General features: G+C 42.9%; 1 protein-coding gene across 9 annotated transcripts in view; it reads left to right on the top strand.

The window, feature by feature from the left end:
* The window catches only part of AFAP1 (actin filament associated protein 1), a 281865-nt gene that overhangs the window by 101696 nt on the left and 163660 nt on the right, over nt 1-16509 (top strand). For all 9 annotated transcript variants that reach the window (XM_033950011.1, XM_033950004.1, XM_033949992.1 and 6 more), the window contains one exon: nt 14673-14801. In XM_033950011.1, the coding sequence (XP_033805902.1) occupies nt 14673-14801 (129 nt within the window). The remainder of the gene's footprint in view (nt 1-14672; nt 14802-16509) is intronic.

Raw genomic sequence — 16509 nt, 5'->3', positions numbered from 1 at the left:
TTACAGAGCAAAAAAATACAGTAATACTATTATGGGGGTAGGGTCTTAGATAGAGATTAGGTAGAGATTGGGCGGGTCTGGCCCCTGACTTAGCCTGTGTTTTAGATTTCAGCCTCTTAATGTTAAGTTATAGTGGCTAAAGATAGGACTGCTATTTATGTGGTCCAATTTAACCGCTAATCTTATCAGGTCTGGCACTGAATAACCATGCCTAACCAGTTAAATTGTGTGCTGTAGCCAGTTTAGTGGTAGGTACTAACCAGTTACCATCTCCTGTATGCATGGTTAACTGCAAAAATGCTATTTAAGTGGTCAGTGACCGCTTCTGACTAGTTAAATAGTGCTGAATATCGGGGGTAGTTTTTCAGATGTCAAATTATGTCATGTTAGAACAATCAACAGATCCTTTCATAATTCCATCATTAGCACTGAAACAGCATACCGTATATACTCAAACATAAACCTATCTGAGTATAATCTGAGATACCATTTTTGCCCCCCTTTTAGAGATAAAATGCTAACTCTACCACCAGAGGGTTTATCTCCCCTTGCCTTCCCTGTGGTGCCCTGCCACCCTCCCGGTAAATGTGTAATGAGTAGAGTTGACTTTCAGCTTTTGAAAATTCTGTCATCTTGACCGAATACTGTGTTGTCAGTTCAGTCCTGTAACGGAATCTCTGCCTTTTAGAGAAAGGAGCAGTGCATTGGCCTAGTATTATTCAGACAAATATATTTTAAGTCCAGTGGGCCATGAATGAAACTGATCAGCTGATGTAGTCTTCTGGCCTTTGTTGAGCTTGAGTCAAATTCTGGCACTGGGGCGAATGATGAAATCATGAGGTTTGGGTGCTTCATTTACTGCTGATCTGAGACTTGGCTTGTAGGCGATATAGCAGAACAGTTCAGGCAGCTGAGGGGGATTGTTCCAGTGGAATGTGAGTGATGTCAAAGCTGGTGCATAAAAGTTTCTTCTGCTTTTTACCAAGTTTGCACTTTTTTTTCCTGATCAAGCATTATTAGCCGTCTTGCATGTGATGAAAGCATGACATTTTATAGCATTAAACCAGGCAAGTCATTTCATATTTACTTCTTCCAAAACTGGGTGTTAGCTTTGTATAATGGGTAGGGAAAGCTTTACATTTTCCTAGGTGGCAGCCAACTTTGCCGTCGTCTTTCATCATGCTAGAGCAGCTTAACTTGCATATTTTCAAAATTGGCATGACTGATTCCTGTTCTAGAGCAGGGAAAAGGATAATTCTGATTTTGACTCCATACTTGATGTGTATCTGTTATAAGATTGCTTGAAAAAGAGAAACGTCGTGCCGGAGACCACTGTGTCATTTTAAATAATACCCCCACTCTCCCGTTCACATTTTTGCTCATCCATTTAGTGTACAGGGTACATCTGACCTAATTTATGTCAAAACTCATGAACTGGCATGCCTTAACATCTGAGGAGGTTCACTGGGGAAAAGCAAACTGGACAAATCTCAGCTGGCCCAAAAAATTCAGTGTTGGATTCAAGCCAGGGTGATAAAGAAACAAAAGTTAGAGCCATTTCCTGCTCTCCTCTAAGAACCCTGCACTGTGCAACAGTTAGTGTTTGATAAATGTTCTGACCACTCCCTCCTAGCATAGATACATTTTTCCACTAAGAACGAGGAATGACAATAGAAAAATAATCTGTGCACCTCAAGACAGAACTTTGGGATGTGGATTCTTTATACACTTCTCCCTTAGTATTCACAGTTTCAGCATTCGCAGTTTCGATTATTCACGGTTTTTAGCTTGCTGGCTCCTCCCCCCAAATTACATCAGCTTGCGTAGAGAAATCGCTGATTCCAAGCAAGGAAATCATATGTGACCATCTTTGTGAAAAGGTGATTAATATAGCATATCCAAAATATAGAGAATGGCTGGTTTGTCATGTCAGGGGTCCATAAGCAGTCTGCAAAAGTTAAATGTTTGAACTTTTGTAACTTTTTTTTAAATTTTTTACATAAAAGGATGGAGTTTGAACAGTTGTATTACAAATTGTTCTAAGAGAATTTATTAAAACCTCATTTTTTGTTTCTGGTGACTTTAATCACCTTTTCTCAAAGAAGAACATGGTACTACTCGAAAGGGTCCAGAGAAGAGTGACTAAGATGATTAAGGGGTTGGATGAGCTGCCGTACAGTGAAAGATTAGAGAAACTGGGCCTCTTCTCCCTCGAACAGAGGAGATTGAGAGGGGACATGATCGAAAAATTCAAGGTATTGAAGGGGATAGACTTAGTAGATAAGGACAGGTTGTTCACCCTCTCCAAGGTAGGGAGAATGAGAGGGCACTCTAAAGTTGAAAGGGGATAGATTCCATACAAACGTATGGATGTTCTTCTTCACCCAGAGAGTGGTAAAAAAAACTGGCTCTCCCAGAGTCTGTCATAGGGGAAAACACCCTCCAGGGATTCAAGACAAAGTTAGACAAGTTCCTGCTGAACAAGAACGTACGCTGATAGGGCTAGTCTCAGTTAGGGTGCTGGTCTTTGACCAGAGGGCCGCCGCGTGAGTGGACTGCTGGGCATGATGGACCACTGGTCTGACCCAGCAGCGGCAATTCTTATGTTATATGTTCTTATGGTCATATGCATGTACACAGTTCAACCACAAAATAGAAACAGCTTGGGGGGGAGAGTGTGGCGCAGTGGTTAAAGCTACAGCCTCAGTACCCTAAAGATGTGAGTTCAAACCCATGCTGCTCCTTATGACTCTGGGCAAGTCACTTAATCCGCTCATTGCCCCAGGTACATTAGATATATTGTGAGCCCGCTGGGACAGACAGGGAAAAATGCTTGAGTATCTGAACAAATTCATGTAAACATTCCTGAGCTCCTTTGGGAGAACGGTATAGAAAATTGAATAAATAAATTACAGGGGGCTTTTTAAACCTGTAAACCATCTTGGGTTTAAACCAGGGTCTCACAAATTTTGTCAAGCCGCGGCACACTAAACGTGGTGGCCGCTGCTTGAGGCATCCGAAGGTGTGCAGACATCAATGCGATGGCATCACGTGCATGAGTGATGTCATCACATCGACATCCCCACATTCACAAAGGACCTCCAGATGGGCCCTGAGCTGTCAGTACGGGGTGCCAGAAGGGCAGACGGAGGAGGCACATCCTGTAGGCAGTCAGCCGGCGCCAGCGCCTCTCTTCCCTGGAGTCTCGCAGCACGCCTGAAATCTTGGGTGGCACACAGTTTGGGATACCACTGATTTTGACGGTATATAAAATTTTAAAATAATTAAGGGCTCCTTTTACAAAGTTGTGAAATATTTTTATATACTAGCTCTTAATTTAAGATATTGACGCTGAATTTTCTTCATCAGAAAAATAACATATTTGTATGGAGACGACCTTTGAGCAATAAGCAGTTTAGTAACCTAGTCTTATGTTTTTAACTTCTGACAAATTTAGAAAAGTTTGTTTCTTTCACTGGGTGCTTTATTGTGGTCTGGTGGTAACCGAGTCCTGCAACTACAATCCTTTGTGCTCTGCCAGGTCACAAACATGGAAGGATCACTTCCATCTGATTCACTGCAGATCCTCAGACTTCCTCACTGTAACTGCATTCTCCCTTCTGGGCATAACTTCTCTGACTTCTGTCCTTGCCTGTGGATACAGATTTGCTGGTACTTCCATTTTAGCTTTCATGTTAGCGACTGCCTCTTCAAAGTTTCTTCCACAAAGCAGTAAAATCAGGGCATGGGAAAAATAACTTGTGCAATTCCCAGTAGCCATGGGGATAGTGATCTACCATGAGTCTGCAATACCAACCTTCCCCCTCTCTGACTATCATCTGTTAACGTTCACAATCTATCACTCCACCCCCTCCCCCCCCAACCCCACCCAGACCCGGCCAGTTGCCACCAATACGTTCAGGAACTTTCATGCTATTGATCCAAGAGCTCTCTCCACTGCTGTCTCATCTCTCCCCTTAACTACTTTATCACACAAGATTCAACGAAGCCGTCCTCTCCTACAATACCATTCTCTCCTCTGCTACAGATACCCTTGCTCCTCTAATTTCATGCCCTATTAGATGTGCCAAACTCCAACCCTGGCTGACCCCCCTGCATCCGTCACCTGCGCTGCTGTGCCCGTTCTGTTGAACATCTCTGGCTTAAATCCCACGCGCATACTGACTTCATATACTTCAGATTTATGCTGACATCATTCCAGTCTGCCTCTTGCTGGCCAAACAAGAATACTATACCCGCTTAATCACCTCTCACCATCTCTTTACCATACTAAACTTCCTTCTCAAATCACCCTGACCTCATATCCCCCCTTCTATTTCTCCCCAAACTATAGCAGATTTCTTATACAATAAGAGCCAACCTCCCCTCCATCCCCCTTTCCCTTCTGCTACCCCATGCCTGCCACCCTCTCCTCCAAAATCACTGAGAAAACTGTACATCTTCTCTCGTCCTCCAAACCTTCAACCTCCTCCAGCAATCTTATTCCCACTCACTTACTCGGCGCTATCTCTCCTGCTGTCATCTCTCCTATCCATCACATCCTCAGCTCTCCACTGCAACTGTACCTGATGCCTTCAAACAAGCCGTTGTCACACCCCTCCTTCTCGATCTGTCTGCCGCCTTTGATACTGTTTTATTTATTTATTTTAGAATTTATATACCACTTATAGCCTAAGGGGCTCATAATCGAAAGAGAAAAACGTCCAAAAACTGGCCTAAGTCGGCACTTGGACGAACATTTCTCAAAAACGTCCAAGCGCCGATAATAAAACCGGGTTTTGGACATATTTAAAAATGACCTAGGCCTTCATAGTGCCGCTCAACGTCCAAAGCTAAACGGGGCGTTTCTGGAGGCGTGTCGAAGGTGGGAGTTTGGCGGGACGTGAACTGGCATAGACTTAGTCGTACAGCATGTATAATCGAAAGTTTAACAACAGAGCCTAGACGAAACTTGGACGTTGTGACTTAGACCATGTAAAACATGGTCTAAGTCACAAAAACCCACCTAAACTCACCAGATAAGCACTGCAAACACATAACACAGACCCTCACACACTACCCCAGTGATCACCAACCCCCCTCCCATAAAAATTTTATTCACAACTTTAAATTTCAGCCTCCAGACCATCATCACCTGGCCACCTGGCATAGGAAAGCCTAGTTGTCCAGCCCAGAGGCAGCTTAAGTAATCTTGGGGGTGGGTTAGGGACCCATAGATAGGAGGACCCATGCCCATAAGCCCCTGTATTCACTGCATAAGTACTTAAACATGTGCACTCCCCTATACACCCCCAAAACCCTTTTTTACTGGCATATAAGTGGCTCCTGCAACCATAAGGGCTATTGGAGTGGTAGATAAGTGGGTCTAGGGGATTCTGGAGGTGGTTTGGGGGCTCACCGTCACCTATAAGGGAGCTGTAGTTAGGAGAAACCATGGTACCCTTTTTGTGAAGTTTACAGCAGTGCCTTGTAAGGTACCCCACTATTTAGGTGGCATGTCTAGGTGTGCAGTCCATCACTTTGCAGACTCCTCCCAAGTCCAACAGGGCTTGTTCTAGGCATTTTTGACTTGGACGGAAAGTTGGACAGAACTGTGGTATAAAGATGGACGATTTAGTGGCTTGGACGATCAGATCGGCAGGATGTATAATTAGATGATTTTCGAAAGTAAAAAAAGTTGGACGTATCTTTCGAAAATGTGTCTTAGGCTCTTTTTAACTTTGGACGACTTGCGAGATGGATGTAAACGGACTTAGATGTCCCTTTTGATTGTGCCCCTCCACATGGTTTACATTCAGGTACTCGAGCATTTTTCCCTATCTGTCCCGGTGGGCTCACACTCTATCTAATGTACCTGGGGCAATTGGGGATTAAGTGACTTGCCCAGGATCAAAGGAGCAATGTGGGGTTTTAACCCACAACCTCAGGGTGCTGAGGCTGTGCTCTAACCACTGCACCACACAATCCCCACTGCTGCCTTCTTGATACACTGTCCTCGCTAGGATTCCAGGATTCCCAATTTTCTTTCTCTCTCCCATCCCATCTTCAGTGTTCTTCCTCCGCAGTTATCTCACTATCCATTGGTGTACATCAAGGTTCTTTTTTGGGTCCACTCCTTTTCTCAATCTATACCTGCTCACTTGGAGCACTGATCTCCTCCCACGGCTTCTAGTATCACCTCTGTGCTGATGACACCTCTGTGCTGATGCTACCTTGCCTTAGCAGATATCTTTACTGAAACCCAGACCTGAGTCTCAGGCTGCCTGAACGACATTGCCGCATGGATGTCTCATCACCATCTAAAACTGAATATTGGTAAAATGGAGCTGCTTATCTTCCCGCCTAAACCCACTGCCCCGCTTCCTCCATTCACTGTTGCTGTGGACAGTTCTATCATCCTGCTTCCTTGCAAGTGAGACTGGTTTTAACCAGTCATGTATGCACAGAAAGCTTTTGAACTTTGGGGCCTGAGACCCGAGCATGTCTCACAGCCCCCTCCCCCCAGCACTTTTCCCTCCAAGCTGAGTGGGAGTCCTTCAACAGCATTGCTGCCAATGGGGTATGGTGCTTCAATATTGTGTTTTTAGTCGCTAGAAACAGGCAGGTTCCTTGGAGTCCTGAAAAGCTTGTATATCCCTAGCTATTGAAAATGTGATTATGAAGCAGCACCCTCCACTAGCAGGTCTGTAGGTAGAGGAATTTTAGCTTAGAGGGAGCAGTGCCCCAAGTATATAGACCTAAAATATATGCATAGTTTGCTAGGTTGCCTACCCAGACCCCTCACTAGTCCAGCATCTCTCCCTCCCACCCTCCCTGGGTCCTTCAAATTTGTCTCCATTACCAGGTTACTAGCAGTAGCAACAATTAATACCGGCTGCCTCTGGTGCCTTCTTTCTGCTGTCTCTCGTCCACATAGCATTGAATTGGGGAGGAGGTGGGTTGTGGCGAAGGGAAGTCCCTAAGGCTGGCTGGAGGCAGCCTTTGTTAATTGTTGCCATTATCAGTGATCCCTTGTGGTAAAAGACACATTTGAGGGACCCAGAGAGAGAGGAAGAAAGAGGGAGAGATACTGGATCTCTGTGTGTCGAGGGTGGGGTTTGCTAGACCCACAGAGGATAGGGAGATCAGGGGAGGAAGAGAAAGAGAGAGATGCTGGACAAGAGGAGTAGGAAAGAAGAGAGGCTGCAGAGGATGGAGGGATGCAGAGGATAGAGGGATATGCACAATAACTTTCCAGGGAGTGTCTCTGCATCTTTTAGAGTCCCATTAGAATACATCTTAACAGGTAAGAGTGCAGAGTTGTTATTGTGGACAACTGCTGCACAAATACAGTGTATGATAAACCTCAAATTAAAACATAACATACTTTGAAGGCAGTGGGTAGCGAAAAAAGAGCACAAATGTATTCACAGTTGTTAAGATTACCCACTTATTTGCTTTCGTGAAGGCGGAGGTAGACTGGCATGTTTTAAAACCAACACATCATTTCTAACAAATAAAACCTAACCTTTACTGGCCAGCTTTTAATAGTTTAGCAGTTTCGGAGCTGAAAAGCATTTCATGAATTCTACGGTGGTAGTTTTTAAATAAGTATATGCTGGAGATTTTTTTTAATGTGTGTGACTACCCTACTTGTGGCACACAGATGTAAAATGTAAACTGTTACATCATTCTGCTGTTCTGTTTCCAGCTTGGATCTAAAGTGCTGGGGCGATGTAGTTGTCTGTCTCTGATATTTATAATCTTGTGTATTGCTGTGCTGTCATCTGTGACTGAACTTTTGTGTGCTATCATTTTAACATGTCAGAAAATGTGGAAAGCAAATGCTGCTGAACCTGACTTTTGCATTTTGATTTACTGCAGATGACTCCTCTTGCATACACTCTGTGGATGTTCATCCTTGCTATTGCCACAAGGAGATAATTTGGTGAATGTGTTTTCACATGCTGAGCCGTGGCATAGCGAGTGTGAGAGGTGCCCTGGGTGGTGGCGCCCCTACCCTGCCCTCTTCTCTGGCCCCCCCTCTACATGCTTCTTCCCTCCCCCCCCCCTGCTTCCTTTCCCCCTGGCGCGAGCAGCAACACCCGACCGGCTGTCGCACCAGCGTCGGCTCTTCCTTTGATGTCACTTCCTGGACCTGCTCCTAGGAAGTGACATCAGAGGAAGAGCCAATGCAGGCACAACAGCAGGTTTCAAGTTTATTAAAATTTTTGATTAAACTCAAATCATAGATAAGCGTTTTACAAAAAAGGGAGACAAATATCAATTTAACAAAACTTAACCAGCGGAAACATTAGGAAAGTTGGCAGAGTTACAATTTCAAAGTAGAGAATGCATAAAAGGTAAACCACAATAGGGAGGGGAGACCATCAGGATTATCAGGCAGCTCTGGTTATGATAGTAATCTATTTGAAAGTCATATGCATCATGGAAAAGGTAAGTCTTTAGATTTCCCTTAAATTTGGCTAAGTTTTTCTCTGCCCTGATATACAGAGGTAAGGAATTCCATATAGTGAGGGCTGTGACTGTGAATGAAGTAGCATGATGTGAGCCAATAATTTTCAATGACGGGATATGAAGAAGATACTGAGAAGAGGATCTTAAGACTCGTATAGGTTCATGTGGAATAAGAAGTTTATGAATAAAGGCCGGTTCTTTAGTGTCTTGAGACTTAAAGGAGAGAAAAGCTATTTTATAAATGATACGATGTGGAATTGGAGGGTTGCTGCTCGCACCAGAAACGTTACAGAGGTACAGGGGAATGGAAGTGGTGTGCATGCGCAGCAGTGGATGGGGGCGGGGAATAAGGGGGGGAGAGGAGGACGGGTGCTTGCGCTCTCACCAAGATGGATTCCGGGACCGACCCCTCCCCCCTTTACTACACCAATGGTGCTGAGCATGTTTTGCATGTGCTGAGCCTATTGTATGAAATTGCCTGGCCGCCTAGGGGGCTTATTTTCAAAGCACTTAGACACTCCTACTATTTATTATTTCTATAGAGCTGAAAGGCGTACGCAGCACTGTATATTCTAACACACAATAGACAGTCCCTGCTCAGAAGAGCTTACAATCTAATTTAGACAGGATATTTCAGGGTTGGGGAGATTATAGCGGGTCTAGGTATCTGACAACAGCGAGGGAGAGTTAAGAGTTGAAAGCAGTTTCAAAAAAGTGGGCCTTTAGTTGGGATTTGAACACTGCCAGGAACGGAACACAACGTATTGATTCAGGCAGCCTGTTCTAAGCATACGGCGCCGCAAGAAAGAAGGGATGGAGTCTGGAGTTGGCAGTGGAAGAGAAGGGTACAAATAAGAGGGGCTTGCCCGACCACTTTGTCTAAATTAGATAGTAACCTATGGAACTTTTTGTGTCTAAGTGCTTTGAAAATACACTTCCACATGCTTAAACCCCCCAATTCTATAAAAGGGAAAGGGATTGGGACTTGTATACCGCCTTTTTTGTAGTTTTACAATCACACTCAGTGGTTACATGCAGGTACTTCAAGCATTTTTCCCTATCTATCCCAGTGGATTCACAGTGTGTCTAACATGCCTGGGACAGTGGAGGATTAAGGGCTAGATTCACAAAGCAAACCGGTTATGTACCGATCGGTTTACGACCCCCTTAGCGGCCAAATTTCCCTCTGGCCCGATTCACTTACCTCTCTGCCGATCCGTGCATGCAAATGAGGTGAAACACATGCAAAGTTGGCAGGGATGCGATTCACAACACAAAATTTTACATCCGACCGGGCTGGCCGATAAACTGAAGAAGCGACTGCTGGGGACCAGTCAAAAACATCTTTCTGAAGCTGTTCGCTGCCCTGCTCTGCAGTCCTTCCTGCTCTGCCTAGATCTCTTGTCTCCTGCCTCGCCCCGAATGCCGCCCTGCTCTGCCCCGTGTCTCCCGAATGCTGCCCTGCTCTGCCCTGCACTGCTTTATTCAGCACAATCTCATGACTCCCTGTAGCTGTGAAAAGTCTTATCTTACGCTGTATAAACTCCTGCCCTTCCCCGCCCTGCTAGCCCGTGGTTTTAAAGTGGGTTAAAACCACGGGCTCGCAGGACTAAAAACTAGAAAAAAAAAAAAGGAAAGTTAAAATAAAAAAAAAAAGGTCGTGGCTTGGACGGGCATGTACATACGCGGAGATGGCACAATGGCGATCCGTGCCGGCAGATGGGGGCGTTCTTCCGATCACATCAATCTGCATATTTTAGCTTCCAGAATTCGTCGGACCTGCCCCGATCAAGCAGGTTGATGAATCTAGCCCTATGTGACTTGGCCAGAGTCACAGGAGCAGCGCAGGGCTTGAACTCACAACTTCAGGGTCCTGAAGCTGTAGCTCTAACCACTATGCCACACATACAGTTGGGCGTGTAATTACAGACTAAGGCCAGTTAGACATGTAACATCATTAAACTAATTGGCATTAACCAGCACTAATTGCAGTTGTGCATATAATGGGAAAGGGAATGGGATTTAATATACCAACTTTCTGTGCTTACAATCAAAGCTATGAGCTATTTGTGGTATGTTTACACTAAGGAAAGGTATTGTCAGAAACTTCTGAAAACATGGCTATTCAAAAACCTCCATGAGGGATGTAATTTAAATTAATCTCCTCCAAAAACCTACCCTATAAATCTGGTTTATGCCTTCTGTAACCACTGTTTCAGAATGTAAAACTGTAACTAAATATACCAAAGTGTCTGCTAAAATAAAGACCTGAGCACTATACAATGCATGCTACAATGCAATAAAGTCCTGTGAAATACTAATAATATCTGTAACCCATCTAAAACTCTACCCTAGTCATCATGTATTGTTTATAAAGCCCTATGTAATAATAAGAATATCTGTAACTGTCAAGATCTCTACCATAGGAGGATTTGGCAGGATATAAGATGATAACATAGCATTGTATTATCAATGTTTGGCTATTCCCAAATAGTTTTCCTGAAATTTCTGTTACATAGCATTTCTTTAGCAATGTTTTTAATTGAAGTTAGGGCGCCTCTTTATTTTTCTTTACTAACCAATTGAAAACGAGACAGATTGCTAGATGTTATTGCATCTTTTTGTACTAAAGCTGGGGATTTTAAGTGCAGCTGATGGTGATAAAGTCAAACAGTGGTATTTTAAGCATAAGGGTAGTAGTTGTAGTCTGGCAGGAAAGTAGGATCAGATGGTGAAGACAAGGGGAAAGCTTTGCAGTGGGAGTGGGAGTAACAGTCACAGAGGTTTATGCCACCCTCTGCCAGGAGTAATAACATTCCTGTTAGAACACTTCTCTAGAGCACATTTCTATTTGAATTGAGTGGCATGGAAAAGGCTAATTGAGCCTCTCTAGTCATTCCTGCTTCTTTGCTTTGAATCTTTGTCAGTTCATGACGAATATCTCCTTAATAAACTAGTCATTTTTTATCAAATAAACACCTGCTAGGAGCCAAAAGATTTAGGGTGAATCACTTTTTTTGGATATATAGTTCTGAAAATAAAGCTGGGGTCAGAGTGAAACAGGATCAGAAAACCTGCTATAGTGCAGAATATAGGACCATGTTTTAAGATAGCTGGGGGCATGCTGGTTCCTTGTGCTCCCCAGAGTTCGTGAAATGGGGTCCATAGGCTTCAGAGGTTGTCAGCATAAAGACACAGTTCAGCAAGAAGAATACAATGCATATCTGCTCAAAGTTGTTCAAAAATAAAATTTTGATTTATTTATTTAACACTTTTATATCCCGCATATCGCAAAAATCTATGCGAGTTACAATGAACATACAAATGCATTAAAACAGACAGCCACACACGTTAAAATAACAGTTTATAACCAAAAATCATCAGTAAAATACAACAAATACATGACACCCTTCATAAACTACTAAAAGCTTACTGGGCCACATGACAAGCAGGAAAAATCACCTAAATCTATAAAGTTAAAACATAACTTACTGACTTTCTGTGTTGCTATTAGATTTAAGATACATTAGTGAAAACCTTCATTGTCAATTTACTAACTACTTTGTTTGTTCTTGTTAATGTTACTAGTCTGACTAAAAATTTATGGGAATTGGAATGGATTAGGTTAGTGATTGCAAATAGAATAAGCATTGAGGAAGTAAATCTATAAAGGTTGCCTGATGTTGGGTGCCAAGGACGAATTCTGTAACGGTGTTCAGATTTTGGTATGGAATACTAGTAAGTTGGCATAAGGTTGGCATGAAGTCTAAAGAGGTTAGAACATAAGAACATAAGAATTGCCGCTGCTGGGTCAGACCAGTGGTCCATCCTGTCCAGCAGTCTGCTCATGCGGTGGCCCCAAGGTCAGGATCAGTGCTCCAAATGAGTCCAGTCTCACCAGTTTATCATGAACTTGTCCAACTTTGTCTTGGGGCTCTGCAGCTTGAAAAAGAGATGTCTGAGGAGAGATATAATTGACGTTTACAAAATCTGAAGTGATATAGAACCGGGTACAAGTGGAGGGAGCTTGAGGTTCGGAGTGGGGAGGTGAGGTTATTCCAGATCTCAGTAATTCTAAAGGGGAGGGATGACCCGAGTTTGCCTGCATGGTAAATACCTTTTATGGAAGGGAAGGATAGTTTAAAAATTTGGGAGGATCTGGAGGAAGTAGGGGTTGGGGAGTTCCAGGATAGAGGGATAACGGCAGGAAGGATGCCATGTAGGATCTTGTAGGCCAGACACGCACATTTGAAGTGGATCCTGGGGATTACTGGGAGCCAATGGAGCTTAGACAGGAGTGGTGAGACGTGATCAAATTTGCTTTTCGCGAAAACAAGCTTAGCTGCGGCGTTCTGAATCCGCTGAAGTCTGTGAAGGCTTTTCTTGGTTAGGCTGAGGTAGATAGAATTGCAATAATCCAATCTGGAGAGGATGATGGATTGTACTAGGACTGCGAAGTGTTTTTGGTGAAAATAGGGTCTGACTTTCCTTAGCATGTGAAGGCTGAAGAAGCATTTCTTCACCAAGGATTGGAGATGTTCGTTGAAGGATAGAGAAGAGTCTAAGGTGACACCCAGAACTTTGCTTGAGAACTCGAGCTGTAATGGGGGGCTGGAGGACAATGGGATGGAGAAAGGTAGATGGTCTAATTTTGGGCCGAGCCAAAGGAGTTTTGTTTTGGACTCGTTTAGTTTCATATGCATTGTGAATGCCCAGGATTGGAGGTTCTTTATGCATGAGGATATGTTCGTGGAGAGGTTAGTGAGGTTCGAGTCGGTCTCAAGGAGGACGAGGATGTCATCAGCGTAAGTGTAAAGAGTTTCAAGGGGGGATAGTTGGAGTAGTTTCAGGGAGGACATGTAAATGTTAAAGAGGATTGGGGAGAGGGGTGAGCCTTGTGGGACACCACAAGTCAGGGTCCAGGGGGAGGATGAGGTGCCGCTCATGTTAACCATGTAAGAGCGGGAGCGCAAGAATTTGGAGAACCAATCAAGAACTATGGAGCTAATGCCTATCTCGGAGAGTTGGAAAATTAGAATGTCGTGGTGGACAACGTCAAAAGCTGCGGAGAGGTCGAATTGTAGAAGGACAGCAAACTTGTTACGAGAATGCAGTTGCTGAACCTTAGAGATTAGAGAGGCCAATAGGGATTCAGTGCAGAAGTTGGGTCTGAAGCCATATTGGTAAGGTAAGAGGATGGAGAATCTTTCTAAGTAGGAAGAGAGCTGGGTAGATATGATAGACTCGAGCAGTTTGGTGAGGAGAGGGATATTTGCTATTGGACAGTATTTGGATGGTATGGAGGGGTCTAGGTCAGCTTTTTTCAGTAAAGGGGTCAAAAACTTCTATCCCACACCATCTACTATTCTTGGCAGTTGCAAAGGTTACAAAAGCTTGCATGAAGTATCATCTTTACTAGTGCTGTTCTCCCAAATGTAGTCAATGGCAGGTCTCGCCACTTTTGGCACAGCTGTTCCACTTCTAACTTGCCTGTGATGACTCATCTCTTCTCCCTTGCCAGCTCAGCTGATTGTGGGAAGGGGAGAAGAGGGTTTTTTGGGTTTTTTTGTAGTGGGCAAGGTAGGGATAGAGAAAGGGGGAAGAGCTGTGCTTACCTTTGCTCTTCTGAGCAGGCGCTAGGGACAGTTCCTCCCCCTTTTACCAGTGCTGTGCCACATAAAAAGCATGCATATAATTTGCATGCTATTGTGCTGACCATCACCCTGTAAATTAAAATTGCTTCCAACATGGTATTTATTACCATGTGGTCGGAGCGTTGTGCTAAAGAACTGAATAATGTAGTATCTTGAATTGATCAGATTTCATTGGATGTTATATCAGATTAAACTTAGTGAAGATCCTTGAAGTTGCACATTGCCTGCTGGCTGAGTTCTACATAGAACACTGGTGAGCAAACTAGTCAAAATGGTGGGGAAATATAGGGTCCCTTTTACAAAGCCATAGTAGCAAAGCTGCCGCGGTAAATGCACCAAAGCCCATTGAATTCCTATGAGCTTCAACGCATTTACCGCAACATCGCTAGCTCGACTTTGTAAAAGGAGTCCGTAGTCTGTCTCTACTGGTATCCTTTATGATGGCGGGCAGAAGCCTTTTAAAAATAATCACAGCGAGGGTAAGCCCTCACATGGAAATCATTCACATTTCACAAGGCTTTCTTTGCTTTTCTTTTTCAGTAATGGAAGAGTTAATAGTTGAACTACGCCTGTTTCTTGCGCTTCTTGATCATGAATATCTTACAGCAACTGTACGGGAGAAAAAAGCAGGGATAAATAACATTCTTCAGAGGATACTGTCATCTAGAGGTCAGTAAAATGTCTAATGTTAAACTATTGTGTTTATGTTACTACATCCTGTTAAAGAGTACTGTCTAATATGATATTGCTCCTTGGAAAATGGTTTTTAGACAGTTTTCTTTAAAAAAAAATGTATTGATCTAGTCAAGCAATACATTCCAAGTGTCGTGGAGGAGTAAACTAGTAGTTAGAGCAGGATTCTTACTGACACTATGACCTTGAGCAAGACATTAACCCTCCATTGCCTAAGGTACAAACTTAGAGGTCCTTTTACTAAGCTTCACTTAAAAGTGGCCTCTGCTATTTTTAGCTAGTGGGTTACCCGTGTGCTGAGACCACTTTGTAGCGTGGCTCTAAAATGACCAACGTTTGCATTTTCCGATTAACGAACATGCATTAATTTTGAAATTAGTGCGTGAGCCCTTACTGTCAACTATTTTGTAGGTGGTAAGGGCTCCTGCGCTAATCCTATCCTAATCAGTCAGTGCGCGCCAATGCCCACAAATTAACTGATTAGCACAGGGCACGCCTTCTCTCATGCCCCGTCTCTAAAAAAATAAATTGTAATTCTTACCGCATGGGTGGTGTACACTGAGCCTGCATTTAGCACATGAGTCCTGAGTGCGGCCCATTAGCACTGTTTATAAGCGGTAGTAAACATGTGTTAGGGATTACATCACTTAATAAAAGGCCCCTTAGATTAAGCCCTCTGTGGACAGAGAAATACCTGTTGTACTTTATAACTCACCTTGAACTGGAAAGGTGAAAGCTAAATACTCATATAAACCAATTTCTATGAGCGTCGGAGCTTTTACCACAGCGGCCGGCGATAAAAAAACCTCTAATCTAGCATAATAAAAGAGGGCCTTTATTTCTGCAACTTCAGTTTCCAACTGTTTTAAGAGTAATTAGGAAAAGTCAAGTTTCAAGTTTCATGTTTTATTTTGATTTGATAAATCGCTTATTCAAATTACTAAGCGAGTTACAGAAAAATACTATTTAAAGTTAACAATAATAGGTTGGACCAATAAGTTTACAGACTGATTGATACACAGGGAGTGGAGGGTAAAGTTACAATTCAATGCTTTAAAATGAAAACAGAGCTATGGAAAAAACATTAGGGAGGGAACTGTATAAACCTGGAAGGTAACTACTTTAGCATTTAAGGATAATTTAAAGATTAAAAGCATCTTTAAAAAGGAAGCATTTTAAATTATTTTTAAAATGGCTGAGATCCTTTTCCTCTCTAATGTATTGGGGCAAAGTATTCCAAAGTTGGGGGGCCATCACTGAAAACATGTCATGTCTTCTAGTTCCGATGACTTTCAGAGAAGGAACTGCTAAGAGCTTTTGGACAGTAGATCGAAGGGAACGTGGTGTATTATAAGGAATAAGCATTCTATTGATGAATTGTGGTTCATTGGAAGACAAAGTTTTAAACACTAAGAGTAATATTTTAAAGGTGATACGGTGATTTTATTGGAAGCCAGTGTGAATTGATCAGAAATGGGGTAACATGGTCATATTTTTTTACCATTATGAATAAGTTTGACAGCTGTGTTTTGTATTATTTGAAGACGCTTTTTGTCCTTTTGTGTAATGTTTATTACAATCATTTACTTGTCAGGCAGTGGAATAATCTTCCTTTAGAAATAAGAAGCTTGAATTTGTATATTATTTTTTTGTAAAGTTTCAAAGACCTACTTTTTTGATAAAG

This window comes from Geotrypetes seraphini, chromosome 1 (assembly GCF_902459505.1).
Source record: "Geotrypetes seraphini chromosome 1, aGeoSer1.1, whole genome shotgun sequence".
Classification (NCBI taxonomy): Eukaryota; Metazoa; Chordata; class Amphibia; order Gymnophiona; family Dermophiidae; genus Geotrypetes; species Geotrypetes seraphini.
This window is presented reverse-complemented; position numbering and strand designations above follow the sequence as displayed.